The sequence below is a fragment of the Polypterus senegalus genome, chromosome 9, assembly GCF_016835505.1.
Source record: "Polypterus senegalus isolate Bchr_013 chromosome 9, ASM1683550v1, whole genome shotgun sequence".
NCBI lineage: Eukaryota > Metazoa > Chordata > Cladistia > Polypteriformes > Polypteridae > Polypterus > Polypterus senegalus.
In genome coordinates this window covers 137,821,192-137,836,062 of record NC_053162.1, presented here as the reverse complement: position 1 = coordinate 137,836,062, position 14,871 = coordinate 137,821,192, and the positions used below count along the sequence as shown (strand labels likewise).

At 33.9% G+C, this 14,871-nt stretch overlaps 1 protein-coding gene across 3 annotated transcripts in view; it reads left to right on the top strand.

The window, feature by feature from the left end:
• Positions 1 to 14,871, top strand: part of stk36 (serine/threonine kinase 36 (fused homolog, Drosophila)) — a 45,621-nt gene that overhangs the window by 14,075 nt on the left and 16,675 nt on the right. For 2 of the 3 annotated variants that reach the window (XM_039763980.1, XM_039763981.1), the window contains exons 8-17: positions 54 to 214; positions 543 to 676; positions 924 to 1,047; positions 2,763 to 2,891; positions 3,553 to 3,732; positions 5,366 to 5,457; positions 6,441 to 6,504; positions 7,362 to 7,472; positions 8,749 to 8,823; positions 9,362 to 9,479. In XM_039763980.1, coding sequence (XP_039619914.1) covers positions 54 to 214; positions 543 to 676; positions 924 to 1,047; positions 2,763 to 2,891; positions 3,553 to 3,732; positions 5,366 to 5,457; positions 6,441 to 6,504; positions 7,362 to 7,472; positions 8,749 to 8,823; positions 9,362 to 9,479 — 1,188 coding nt within the window. The remainder of the gene's footprint in view (positions 1 to 53; positions 215 to 542; positions 677 to 923; positions 1,048 to 2,762; positions 2,892 to 3,552; positions 3,733 to 5,365; positions 5,458 to 6,440; positions 6,505 to 7,361; positions 7,473 to 8,748; positions 8,824 to 9,361; positions 9,480 to 14,871) is intronic. The other variant, XM_039763983.1, reaches the window with a different exon arrangement.

The following is a 14,871-nucleotide window of genomic DNA, read 5'->3' as shown; positions in this document are numbered from 1 at the left end:
TTCAAAGGTTTGACTTACAGTTTGCTTTTTATTGTTTGTTTGTTTCTTTAAAGTTCTTTCCCATGAAGAAATGGACAGTCCATTAACTGTATGCCCGAGTCCAGAAATCCAAGCACTTAAATTACAACAGGCTAAGGAAAAAACATCTCCACATACTGGAGAGGGTAGGATTATTCGCAAAGCACGGGAGCAAAGAGAAAAGCGGCTTAGAGAGGTAACAACTGTTCAACTCTCACTTTATATTTACAATGACTTTTGTATTTGTTGCATTTAAAAATGCATTGGTTTTCAATATCACTGTGACTTGCCAATTTAATTACGCTTTCTCATCAGTAGATTAATTTAGCAAATAAGTTTAAAAATTGTTTTGCTATTTGTATATTACATTTTAAAAAATATCTGTTAATACTGATTGGATGAAACTGCAGGATTTTTTTTCTTTTGTATGATGTTTTTATACTTGATTCTACTGAGACAGTAATCAAAGCTGTAAAACGTTTTGCTGAAATTATTTTCTGTTTTTATTCTGTTTTTGACAAAAGGATGCCCAGGCAAACATTCAAAAAGGAAAAAGTATTTGTAAAGAAAATTGTCATACGGAGACAAGTAACCCCACAACCAAATCCATGCATGATTGTACAGATGGAGAAAAGACAGAGTCCACACCAGGTGCACAGTAAGAACACTTAGTTAAATTATTTAATAAATAATACCCAGGGTTTTGCTCATATTGTTGCCAATGAAGTCATACATGAAGTCTTTACCAAAAAAAAAAAATCTGAATTAATCAAAAAATAATGTGGTGCATGCTTGTGGTTATCAGGAATCCGTATCTTCTCGTGTCGTTATAGATGCTGTAATGGTATTCATAGCTGGTGAATTTCTTAACTTTTGTTTCTGATTTTATTTTTATTTTTTTGCAGGATGGGCCAAATCAGCCATGATTACGCCAGAGAGTTCTCTGTACTCCAAGTAGAAGGTACTGAAGTTAGCAAGAAAGAGAAAACTTCCCAAAACAACTTGGGATCTGTACAACTTGAAAATGGAGTAGGTCATGATTATTTTCTCTTTAATTTTTTGTTGGTTTTTAATGTTTGAATGAAATGAATAGACAGGATATATTAATATCTGCTATAATAAATTTTGCCCTTTGTAATCTGTCCATTTAGCAAACTCAAATTTTTAGAGTTAATCGGAGCCAGATCCTATCCTTGCAGCATTAATTGAGGTGTCATTCCATTAAAGTCAACAGTCAATCCAATCTGCATGTTCTTGGAATACTGTAGAATAAACACAGTTTCCAAGGAGTATTTTTCTGAGAAATACTTGCAAGAACAGAGGGGATTTGTCTTGGTCAATAATCATGCTAAATCTTATCCCTTTATTAAAATATATAATTGCTTTTTATAATATAGTTTTTAAATCTAAATTACTTCATTCACCGGAGTTTAGTCTTTTTACCATTCAACTATTATGACTCGTACTTTATCAGTTTACATGTAACTCTTAACAAGCTAATGATAAAAACATGCCAATGTGCAAGCACAACTGTCCCTTACTATGCGTGCAGTTTCATCTGAGCTCAAGAAAACATGGCACTCAGCTATGCTGTTCGCACAGCAGACCCTTGTCTGTGGTTTGACATTAGTCTGGCCTGCTTCAGTGGCCCAGGCTAAAGTTAGGTTTAACATTTAACTCATATGTTTTTATAACTGTTATCACAGTTTTCCTTCACTTTCAGACTTTTTGTTGTGCTTGATTTATCATTTTGTGGACTTGTCTACAAAGGTACCCCATCATATTCATAGAAGACTCTCTTAATGTAAAATATATTTAAATGTAGACATGTTCATGTTTTTCAAAAGTGAAGTTTACTTTAATAAATAAAGAAGACAAGCTTCTTAAGCATTTTATGAAAAATAAATTAATTCATGCATTATAAACAATGAACTATTTTGACTTCTGTTTATCCATCTGCCCATCCATTTTCTGACCTATTTATTGACCCATTTTTTGACCTTTTTCTGATACTGAGTCCCAGACAGTAAGAGCCAATTTTGGTAGATTTGAGTGCATAGCTAAAAACACCTTTGATAGAATTCCAGTCCATAAGGTGCCACGTTCATACACACTCACAATTACACACAAGGTCAATTTAGAATTACTATTAAATATAACACTTGTATGGGGAAAAAACTAGGGTATCTACAGAAAAACTCATGAAGCAGCATGTAAAGCATGCCATCTCATATACAAGTAATGTATAAAAGTGGTTTCATTTTTCTTTACTACATTCAGGTACTTGATAATGCATAGTGCATCTTGTTGAAAAGTGAAAACCAGAAAAGCTGCCAAGTAAATAAACTGGTGTCAGTGCAGAATATTTAGATCAACTGAATATTTTTTTTTTCGGTCTAGTAAATATAAGAAGTAAATTGCAGTACAGTAAAGTGAAATCTCTTAATAAACAGTGCACTGAAACATGGCATGACTTATTAATATAGCATCACAGAGTTATGGAAGGTGATGCAATTCACTGTAAAGATTACGTTAATGTGTTTCTTATGTAACTCAGAAAGGTTCAGAAGCCTGAAACCTTATTTTGTTTCGTGATTTCTTCTGTGATTAATTAAATTTGTTAAAAAATAGTACTGTGCTGTGAAAAAACACTATATTTATGAGCTTTTCTGTTACCCTATAGTGTAGTTTGTGTATTTGAATCTTAATTTAAGTTACACTTTCCTGCTTTCATTTAACCAAAGGAAACAGATGGTGAAGAAGAGTGGCACCAGATGATGGAAATGCTGAAGACTGATCATCATCATAAACTAATTTCAAATCCAGAATTTATATCCAGACTAAAGGGAAAACTGCATGGTGCCAGAATTCAGGTAATGAAATTATAACTTTTCCAAATTCAGTTTAGTGCTTAGGCCAAAACCCTTCTTAAACGTCAAAGTTTTACTGAATAAAGCAAACTGACCAACCCTTTCTTGGGAATTATACAGTATGCTGCTGCCAGCTAATAATTGTCACTCTTTATGCAATTGTCTTCATGCTCTTTTTAACACATAGTGGTGGTGAGAACATAAAGAAACTCAACACCATATCTTTCACTATTAAATAAAAAAACATCTAATAAATAATTTAGTAATATAGTTAGTGTAAAAATAAATAACATGTTTGGAATTAATGTATGTTCTTAAAATATGTGGTAATGTGTCAATCCGGGAAAACAGAAGGTGCATACAATTAGATGAGCAACCTATTGACCACAGGACCTTATCTTGTTGCTTTTAACACTACTTGTTTTCCCAGTAAAACATTTTACGTTAATTTTAGCTCATATTAGCATCAGGGATTTACATTCAAGGTTTAAAGGCAGCATCAGCCAATGTAATTTTAGGACAGTCTGCTAATAGATCTTAAGAAAAGTAATCAATAATATGAGCACCTTTTGAAATGCTGTAGATAGTACTATACATATGAGTTTCCATTTTTTTTTATGTCCAGCATGCCATTTAACACTTGCATTATTTGTTATTTTCAAAGCTCTTGAGTGGGACCTTGGAGGGGGCATATCAGCTTCATCCTGCATTAGAATTTCTGGGAAATCTGCTGACTGTGAAAACTGACTCACAATGCTTGAATCAGCTAGTGCATGAAATAAATCTACTTAATTTCCTGATGAATATTATCCAACATATACTGGATAAGCAAATACTGATGCAGGTAAAATCATACTAACTTACTGTTTTTCTTTAATCACTATGTTAAATGTTTTTAGGTTTTGTCCTTGTTCAATGTTATGTACATATTATTTATTGTAATCAAGTCAAAATTTTATAACTGCATCAATGTGTCTTTTACTTTGGTGCATGTATGTATATGATCGGCGTAAGAAAATGCTTGCTTTAGCTTGCATCTTAAAAAATGACAAACAGGTGAAGCTTTAATTCTACATTAGAGTATTAGGATAGAAACATATTGTAGGGATATATCCCTGTACCTTTTTAAGCAAATATAACAAACAGGACCTAACAATCAGTAACGTAATGTGTAGGCTGAACCAAATCAATTAAGAGAAATAGATCCAGCTATGTAGATGGAATTAAACTTGGTAAGGGCAACCGAACCAAAACTGTACTGAAAATTGGATGTGGTGTTTAAACTTCCATATCTTGCACAATCTTAAAGTTTCAAGACACTAGGTGGGCATCCTGCACCATGAAGGTCTCTGCAATGCGGAAGATTTGCAGCAGACAGGTGTTTTTGAAGTCCAAGCTCTTCTTTAGAAGCAAATATAAAAGCAAGGTTGAGGGCTGCAAATGCAGAGGTCAGCCACAGACACTAAATGCAGAAAACAAAATTGGAATTGGTTCAGTGCTGCTGTTGATGCAGAACTGGCAGAAACCACTGGGCACTGGTACACCCATCTACAGATCATGGAAGTCCTATCAGAAGTGGTCTTCATAGAAGGACAAAAAAACCTTTTCCATGAGGAAGAAATAGAGGCAAGTGACTTAACCTGTGTACAAAACCACAAAGATTTGGGTGTAAAATAATGTCCGGAAGTGCTCGAGACTGATTAGTTACATTTCTGACTCTAATAAAAGGCAGATTGTCCACTGAAGGGCTAAATAATAGCATATGGATGAATGTAGAATACAAAGTAAGGTAAAGTTTTCTTGTCAGTTTGGAGGCTGCATTTTCTCAGATTAAGTTGGTGATTTGATCAAAACCAACTGCTAAGAAGTATATGCAGATTCTTATACATCATGTAATACCATCAGGGAGGATTCTGATCAGTCCCAACGTCAAAAGAAATGACCCCCAAACGCACATCCAAAATCATAAAAAACTTACCTACAGCCAAAGGAGGAATGGGGAATCCTGCAACTGAATGTATGGCATGCAGAGATGGAATTACTCAAGATGGCCAAAGTCTGCAGTGGAATCTGTGGAAGAATCTCTGTGAGGTTTATAATAACAAACCACATGATTATCTTCAGAAAATCTATACCCAAGAGAATTACTTTTTTTTTTATGGGGGTGGTCACACTAATTTTGATTTTGCTGGTTTTTTTTTTTTTTTTTCTGTTTATTAATGAATAAAAAATATTCATGGCATTCTCACTTTTTAGAGCATTTTGTGCATCTTGATGTGAGGCTAAAAATCCAACATTTTTTTCAAAGCACTGTTTACCATATTGGCCATGATACATGAAGGAATAGCTACTAATACTTAATACGTTGGTAGAATTAAATGTGAAATTGTACATTGCAGCAGGGTTTAATTTAATAGTGCTTTTGCTCATGTGAGAATATGTATCACATGCCTATGTATCTTTTCTTTTCCCTTTAGCAACCTTGGACTGTGTCAATTCTTGGAAACTTGATGGCTGTAATCACTTTGTATTTAGAAAAAGATCTCAGCTGCCAGGAACTGGTGCAAAGGTTGTAGTTCATTGAAAATGTCTGCAAATCTTATATTTACCCACTTTGCTTTCTTGTTTTGAACTTTTATTAGGTCATGTCCATTGGTAAAAGTTTGTTTTTATATTGCAAATATTTGTTTTTTTAATGAGCATTGTAAATTCTGTTATAAATGGATGTAAATAATAGGATACCTAAACTCTGCAAATAATATTAGCATGGAGTACTTAGTATAGGTTGGTCCAGATCTAATTAAGCAATTTTCATTACGCTATAACTTATTAAGTTTATTACATAGAAAATCACCTGAAAAATCCCGGACCATCGAAAAGTGTGCGAACTGAAGACATGAAGAATCATCTTTGCGCTGAACTGGAATCGTCCCCGCATAAATCAAAGTCATCCAGATGATCTGGATCTGCATAATTAGATCTGGACCACCCTGTACATTAGCTTATATACAAACATGCAAATGTTGTCTATAAAACTTTGGTCTTGGAAAACTGGATTAGATGCAGCCAAGCCAATTGTTTTTGAAATTTAAAATTCCAGCAATACCCATTCAAACACATTTCATGCTATTGGTCTCTTCAGTGAACCGTAGGGTATTTCTGGATGACTTTATTTCTGGGCATATAAGAAGCTAATATACTTATAAAAGCTGACATGAGGCTTACTATTTGGTCTTGATGGTGTTTATTTTCTGTTGATGATGTCTCCATTGTGGTTGTCATCTTTTGAATGGATATTTTAAAGATATGGAGGCTAAAGTGGAATTTGCAGGGTAAATGGCTGTAGAAGGACAATTAAGGCAGTTAAGATTTGCAGATACAAAATGGTCATGGGATGAAATGTTACTTGCTTAATCTCCACCAGAATACTTACCTTTTGCACAAGTTTAGCAAATGGTAAATATAAGATGAAAAAAAAATGTATTTTACTATTTATATAAAACCTTAATTAATTTTGTAAACATACTGCAAATATTTTATTTTTTCAATCAGCCCAGGCAATTTAGGAAACATTTTCATCAGAATTCTCATTCATCCGGACCTTACACCTTTAATAGTAAGTACTCCACATTTTCATGTATATAGCTCGGTTCATAAATTTTTCCTCCAGGGGCACACTACTGCAGTCTTCTTTGTAGTTATCTTACATCTCATCCCATTTATTGTAAAATATTTATTAGAAAATTAATCTGAAACATTTGCAGTGCAGTTAACTATTTTAGATTGCCTTAAAATAACATAAAACATTTGTAGCTTTCCGTTTTATTTTTAAATGGTGTATTGATAGTTCTTGATTTATAGAGAGCCCACTGTTAGAACTGTACTGTTCTTTTAACTCTGTTGTCACTTTTGTACAGCATATGAGGCAATTTTTTTAAAGAGTTAATTCATGTTTTTCCAGAAATGGTAATTGAAAATTTTGCGTGCAAACATGCTTGATATAAGTGGGTTGAGAAAATGAACAGTTATAATACAATACTTTGGAGAGAAATTAAAATTGTTTAGAAGATTTAAAGGTGAGCTAATCATTATTGAGATCACATTGCCACCTTGTGGAAGAAATCCTAATGTAAAAAAATACTCTTGTTGAAAGAACCCTATAAACCTACAGTATTGTGGGTTAGGTTTAGCGGCAGTTGTAAATAATATTCAAGAGAGTTAACTAAATATTTTGGCAGACTGTTTTGTGTTTTTCTTTTTGAATCGGAAAACAAAGTATTAATTTACAAGGAGAAGTCATATATTAAAAGTACTTACCACTTGATACTTTTAGATTTTAAGTTTTTATTTATACTATTTGATCATTTGCTCATTTGCACAGTTTAGGATAAAATAAACCAGATTTCTTAAGACAGCTCATGGAAATGTGGCTTATTTTATATTTAATATAAAATGTCATTTTCTTTTTTTCAGCCAATGGCAGGATCCTTATTAACAGTTTTAGCCCATCGTGATATTTCCTTTGAACTGAACTGTGATGAGTTAATGAGAGCAACAGAACAAGCACTTTCTTCTCCAGTGGAGGTATTTGTTTTTTTAATCTAAAAGGGAACATTTTTGCTCAGTAATATTTTCACATTTTTTAATATGTTGCCTGTACTATAATTCAAATCTTATGTTAGATTACTGGCTTGTACATAAAGATTCATGCCTAACTTTCCAACTTCATTAGACCAAAAACAAAGAGTTGAATAAGCAGTTTTAAGTCTAAATGTGAAAAAGCAATCCTCTAATGAAAAAAGTGGTTTCATTAATTAGATTTTTATTAAGAGTGATTTGATATTCACACTATCATATTTGTTTTTCTTGCCAGATAATTTGTAGCAACTGGTCAAAAAATAAGGAAAAGTCTAATCTTTTCTGCACACTGTTATTCTCTAGAGTCTAGTTGTCTAGAAGGTGCATATGTATCAAATACATAAGCCTATGCCTTGTTTTCAAAGTTTTACCCATAATTTCTTTATTTAGGGCAATATTAATTATTTAACATGATGATGAAAGTCCTACAAGCTTTGAGAAGAAAAGCAAATCTGATAAAAAGATTAATATTTTTCCTCAGCAGTAAGGGATAATTTTACTTTCATTTATTTTATGAGCCCATTTTTATATTACAGTGATGTCTGAAGTCAAAACCTCTCCTGATAGTATAGAGTGCAAGGCTAGAACCAACAGGTCATATTTACACAGACGCTGACTAACTCATAGCTGATCCAAACAGAGTTGTCCAACGTTCACATCTTTCAGATCTGCAAAGAAATCTCAGTGAAAATATTCATAGACCTAGGAAAAATGTATAGACTAAACCACAAACAGTGAACAAGTTTATCCATGGGCATGTATGAGAACACTTACACATTAGTATAACTTTTTTTTAAGAGTATATTAAAAAAAAAACACACACAAAGTAGCACATGTTGAGCCAGATTTGGTGCTTCTATTGCATAGAATCCTGAATGCAGCATAGACCTCTGCCTTCTACAGTTCAAAACTGAATTACGCGGGATGAGAATGTTATGTTATGCTAAATATGTTTTTTTTTTTCCTTAATAGATTAAGCAATTTTTTTTATAATGATCTTTATATAAAGCAAGTAAGATTGTCCAGGTTGAGGCATATATAATGAAAACTGGTTCTGCTATATAAAACTGTTATTTGCACTTTCCACCCACAAGGTGAATAGTGAAATTCAGATTACTTGACTGCCCTAAATAGCACAGGCAGATAGAGGACAAGAATGAGATATTCACTTAGTTAATACTGCACTACTTGCAACAATTTTATTTTTTTTCCTTATTTACAGCAGTTTCTCTCAACTTCTGAAGGATGTGGTCTGTTTGATGGCTTACTCACGTTACTATACCAAACACTGTGTGAGGTTTGTAAGCAATTATTTGAAAGATTCTATGGATGTCTTGAACTTTATAATGGAAACCTGGGTTCAAGAATTAAATTGATTTATGAATTTGTAAAATATGTAAATTTAATGTGCTTTTTAATAATAATAATTATAAAATTACAATTTCTTTGCAGTCATTTCAGTATACTGTACTTTGACTAATAATGCTGTAATGACATATTTTTAAGTCCAATAAAGAAATTATTTTCTCACAATGATTTTATAATTCTTTGAGTTTAAGAGAGGTATGTTTGTTTATACTTTTAATCATTTTATGATTACAAAAATATAAATTAGTAATGCATAATTTAATTGAGAAGAGTTTTAACAAATCTCTATTCTGTACATATCCAAAGTGAAATAATATGTACATGTATGTGTATTCTATTTATTTGGCCAAATTTCATTATAATCTTCATATTAAATTTTAGTTTGTTTTGCATTTAAAATTTCGTTAAATCCTATAGTTTTAAATGTAAAGGTCCGTCTAATGAAATGTTACTTCTTACCATTGCAGGCAGACAATAACACTATTTCTCAGTTTCTGGATTGTGCAGTCTGGCACCTCCTTTGGCTCAGGATCAACATTGAACTGGAAGATACAGAACCACACTGGATCTGCTTTTCACAGACTGGTATAAATGAATATAATTAAGGTTTTAACAAGAGCTCTGTATTAGGATATAGTGGGTTGGATAATGGATGGATGGACAAGAGCTCTGTATTTTATTAATCTCTCCATCCATCGCCTGAATCCACTTATTTCAGTTCATGTCTATAAATATGTATGTGTATATATACACACATATAAATAAATATATAAATGCAAAGTTGACTGACTGAGTGACTCAGTCATCATCAAAAAATCTGTTTTGCACTTAGTTTAAAAGGTGAAATTTGGCTGGATAGTACATCTACGGTAATAGAGATCTGCCAAAAAAGGACATTTAAGGGTAAGGGTAAAAAAAAAACCTAGAAAAAGTAAATACCCTCATAAATTTCAAAATATGTGATGTTATTGAAATTTACCTGACCCGTGTTTTGTTTTTGTTTTTGTTTTTTTTTTTTTTAAGTATTGGTCGATATTTAGTAACATTATGCTAGTTTCATGCTCTTTGCTGCACTGATAGCAGGTTTTATGCAAACAAAAGATGTACCAGAAGCAATTGACGCTCCAGACAGTACCTTTAAACAATAGACTGGATGGGTGACTGACGAAGGGGTGGTGTCCTAGACAGGAAAGAATAGACATGATGTGTACAATCAGGTGTGAAATGCAAGGAGAAAGTTCAGTGAAGTTCAGGGAAGATGCAAACTAGGTTGTTTGCAAGCACGCTATAAACCAAGAGTGCTTGTGCCAGCCACTATGGCTGTGAGTGTAGGTGTTGCTTTGCTAGAACCAAATAAAAGAAGGGTGGAGACACAGTGGTGGAAGTGGTGGCCTCCAAACCAAGACAAGCCTGGGTAAACCGCATCAGTTTAAACTTAATTGGTCACCCACAAGCTACTCCACTGTAATATACATTTGCATCTATAGACTTTGAAAGGGGACCCCCAAACACCTTGCCTAAAATAGTTTACATTTACGTACTTGTCTGCTTACTTTGAATGGAAATGCCCCATTCTTCCAACTCTCCTAAATTCATTACATATACATTCACGCCTACTGACTTTAAAGGAAGCAAATATACAAAAGATGAAAAACACAAATACTTATGTTAACGACATTGAAAAATGAAGATCTAACAATGATAATAATAGGTACTGAAATGTCACGTTATTAAAATGATGCTTTGCAATGACCATCAACAAAAGCCAAGTCATTAGGAAAGCAGGGATTGATCTAATGCCACATTATTTTAAACTTGGACATCTATATACAGCATGTTCAAGAGAATGCGGCCTCTGTGACCTAATAATATTATTACTACTTATTATCTGACTGATGCCTTTATCCAAGGCAACTTACAACATTTGAGATGCAATTGGTTACATTTCTTTTGTTTTTCCAGTTGGAGAACAGGCAGGTGAAGTGGCCTGCAGCAGCATTTTAATCTAGAACCTCAGAATTTAAAGTCCTAGGTACAAAGCCGTAACTACTACACCACACTGCCAACTATTAGCAAATTATGGATATGAATAAATATCTGTGGACAAGAAATAGTCAAAATTACCAGTTACTTTTACTCATTCAAAAATGCCATCCTCAGTCAATATTTTCTGTATGCTTTCAGCAAAACTCATTATTTTTTTTATTGTGCATACACACAACACACCATGACTTGTTGAATGTTGATTGGCATTATGAATTAGCAACACCTTGGGCAATGATCTTGGCTCTTTGAAACATCTATGTGTTAGATACCCAAGGAAAAATGTGCTGCATATTCTTTTATTGCAGTATTTCAAATACACACTCTTGTGTAATGTGTTTGGCCATCCAATTGATAGTGCTTTTGATTTATCAGTTGCTAATAATCTGATTTTTTTCATTTATTCTCATTACTGTGAACATTTTTTTTTTGTTTGTTTTATGTTATTATACTTTTATTATTCCTGAAGGAAATTAATTGGTTTTTCACATACCCTTTGCAGGGGTGTGGAAATCAAATTTGTTTCTACTTGTCCATGGACTAGTAAACGTAGAAAATCCACTTGTCCGCCAGTTAAATTCACTTGCCCATAAACAAATAACATAAGTGAAAAATAGTTTCTTTTTTCTGATCTCTTTTATTGATACCAAAACTGCCTTCCATTTTAAAACTGAAAAACGTTCTTTCAGGGAGTAGTATTTTGCCACCTTGCTCTAGAACATTATATAAAAGATTCCCTTATTTTAACTGGCTAATAAACAATGCCTTCATTATAGCTACACTAGTTATTTTTTCATATATTACAGTTACATAACAGAACACTGTCCTGATTCATGTCCTTCAGCTTTTGTCTTGCAACATCTTCTTCCCCAAGAACCTTTACCATCTCAGACAGCATGGGCTGAATGCTGTTCATTTCTGCTTGAGCTGAACTGCATGGTTCCTGGACTGATGGTCCTGCAGAAGTGGATGCTGATGACTTTTCAGGTTTTTTATGAGTGATGTGACTGTTGATAGGTGACAGCCAGAATTCCACAGCTGGTCATGGGTCAAACTATTCTAAAGAAGCAGTATTGAACAGCCTAGCATAAAGCTCAACCCTTCGAGCGTTCAGCTTTAGAAAACGCTTTTTCAATTGAACCAACTTTTTTCTTACTTTTAGACTCATGTGTCTGATGTACTAAACCCCTAGTTCCTATTCTTTTTCTTTCTGCACATAACCAATCACCATACGATAAACGTATTTGTGAAATTAAAACTAGTTATAAGCTTAGACCTCTGAATGGATGGCATAATTAAACATGTATAACGAAAATTGTTTTTAAAGTTCTGAAAACTGAGGTCTAGGTTTATAACTAGTTTTAATTTCACAAAGACGTTTATCGTGTGGTGATTGGTTATATGGAGAAAGACAAAGGCTAGGAACTGGGGGTTTAGTACATACGGTAGACACAGCAAACATGCAATAAAGAAAGCCTGCTCAGAAAAACATCCATTGAATTCTTCGTTCCTATCTCAGACCTCCAGATGACGAACCCAACATTTACACAATATTTCAGTTAAACCTGTGCGATACCCATTCAAATACAGTATCCAGTTTTTTGGAGCCTCGTCACACCTGCCAAACTTCTCTACCCTGAACGGAGACCTGAGAACCCCATAATGCAAGGGAGCAGCACTACAGCCACGCCACCGTGCCCCCCGCCACCCATTTCTAATACATGCTTTAATGCATTTCATCGTGAAAAAGATATCAAGTATTTATCTTAGTATTCTGAATTTGCATTGAGCAGGAATATCATGAAGTCAATGTGTGGCGATTGCTGCCGGCGCCTCTCAGTGCAAGAGAAAATCAGTTTGAGAAGCGCGCAGAGATTAACAACTGGGTCGTGGAACACTTAATATAAAGCATTTAATGTGCTACATTAATTTATGACGGGGTTTGAGAAAATCTAGTAAATGAAACATTCGTTTAAAGATGAAATTTAGTTTGCGACATTCAACTGACAAAATAAACTACGAGAATAAAGTCAACATGTCGACTAATCTTTACATTTACATTTTTTTGTCTTCACTGTGTCTGTATTTTTTTCACAGTGGCCTTACTACGCTTTCTTAGGTTTTTCAAGGCCTGTTGTGCCAGTTTTAATCAAGAAATGATCCATTTCTCATCCGCGATGCTACTTACTTCAGTTTCAACAACACGCATATAGCGAGAACAACTTGCTTACCGCAGTGCATTATGGGTTACGCAGGTAATTCCTAATGACGTATTCGAAATTCAGCAAGAGGTTACATTTCCAAAGAAGTAAATATTACCGATGTTGTCGGGAAAAAAAATAATCGCGTCTAAGTGAAGATTTTTATTGATATTTCATAACATTTGGAAACCGTTAGAATGTTTTCTTTATTTTTAAAAAACTGACAGCGCGAAACCAACTTGTTTAATATGAAAAATTATCTAATCAAAAGCGATCTATAGACAGCTCATCAAAATTGATGTCACGCAATAAATTTCTTAACTCCTCAATATATCACAACCTACGAAATCGCAAATTTCAGAAAAGATCAAATGCCTAACAAGCTTTATGTGGCAAAAACAATTGCATTGTAGGTGAAATGACCGCATTTTTATATAGAAAAAATTAATTTTTAATATATAAAAGTTATCGATTATAATTAAAAATCATCAAATTACATCGTAATGTCGGCATGAAAAAAATGACCGCATCTCCAAGCGTGTAAATAGTAGGGTAAAATACTTAAGACCACAAAAGTGCTTCCCCTTTGAAAAATCAGCCATCATTTTGTAAACAATATTGAATACCAATTTGAGACATGAAGAACATGCCTAAGTAAACTGTTTCCATGCAAGTCGTACCCAAATGTTTAAAATTTGAAAGTAGTGGTAAAAATGTGCCCTGCACTGCACATGTAATCCTTTTTTTCTCCAGAAAAATTGCACTTGTCCGGGGACAACTGAAACAAGAAAACACGCTTGTCCGACGGTCAATTTACTCGTGTCGGACAAGTCGGGCATTGGATTTCCGCACCCCTGCCCTTTGGGGTCGGAGCGCAGGGTCAGCCATTGTACAGCGCTCCTGGAGCAGTTGAAGGTTAAGGGCCTTGCTCAAGGGCCCAGCAGATTGAGATCTCTTTTGGCAGTGATGGGGATTCAAACCAGCAACCTTCGGGATACCAGCACAGATCCTTAGCCTCAGAGCCACCACTCCACCCATATGCTTAATATTGATATTAATATTGCTAAATGTCTACTCATGCAGTTGCTGTGCTTGTTATGGAATCATTTTGACATGCTCGTTCTGACTATATTAAGTTTACATTACATATAACATTTAAACTTAAAAGGGTTTACACTATTCCCTGAAAACTTGCACTTGTTATCACAGTGTATAAAAAAAAAGCACTTAAAAAAAAAAACACGTAATAGGAAATATAATTAGGAATTCCCAATCTAAAGAAATTAATAACTGTAAAGATCTAAATAATGTACAGTACATACTCCTTTAACTTAAAATATTAATAGAAACAACTTCCTTTGTACACATCTGCATGAACTCAAGACTTACACACAAAGCAATGTGTTGGTGTAGTGGTAAGATGGAGATGTTTGCACTTTGATCTTAGAGTAATGTGTGAATGTTTGCTTAAAAGATATATTTTTTTTAAATAGTAACTATAAAATTGCCTCTACAGAATGGCACACAACACTAATACTTGAATGCTTACAGAATATAATGAAATACTGTGGTAACTGCCAGAGTCCTTCATTTAATGATTCATAAATTATCTGAGGCAGGTCTTTATTCACACATGAGACAAGAGACTAGGGTCTGTCCTGTAAGCATCGGGCACAAGATAATGCAGCACAAGTTTCTGTCTTTTGAAAACCATACTCTCCCACTCTCCCCAA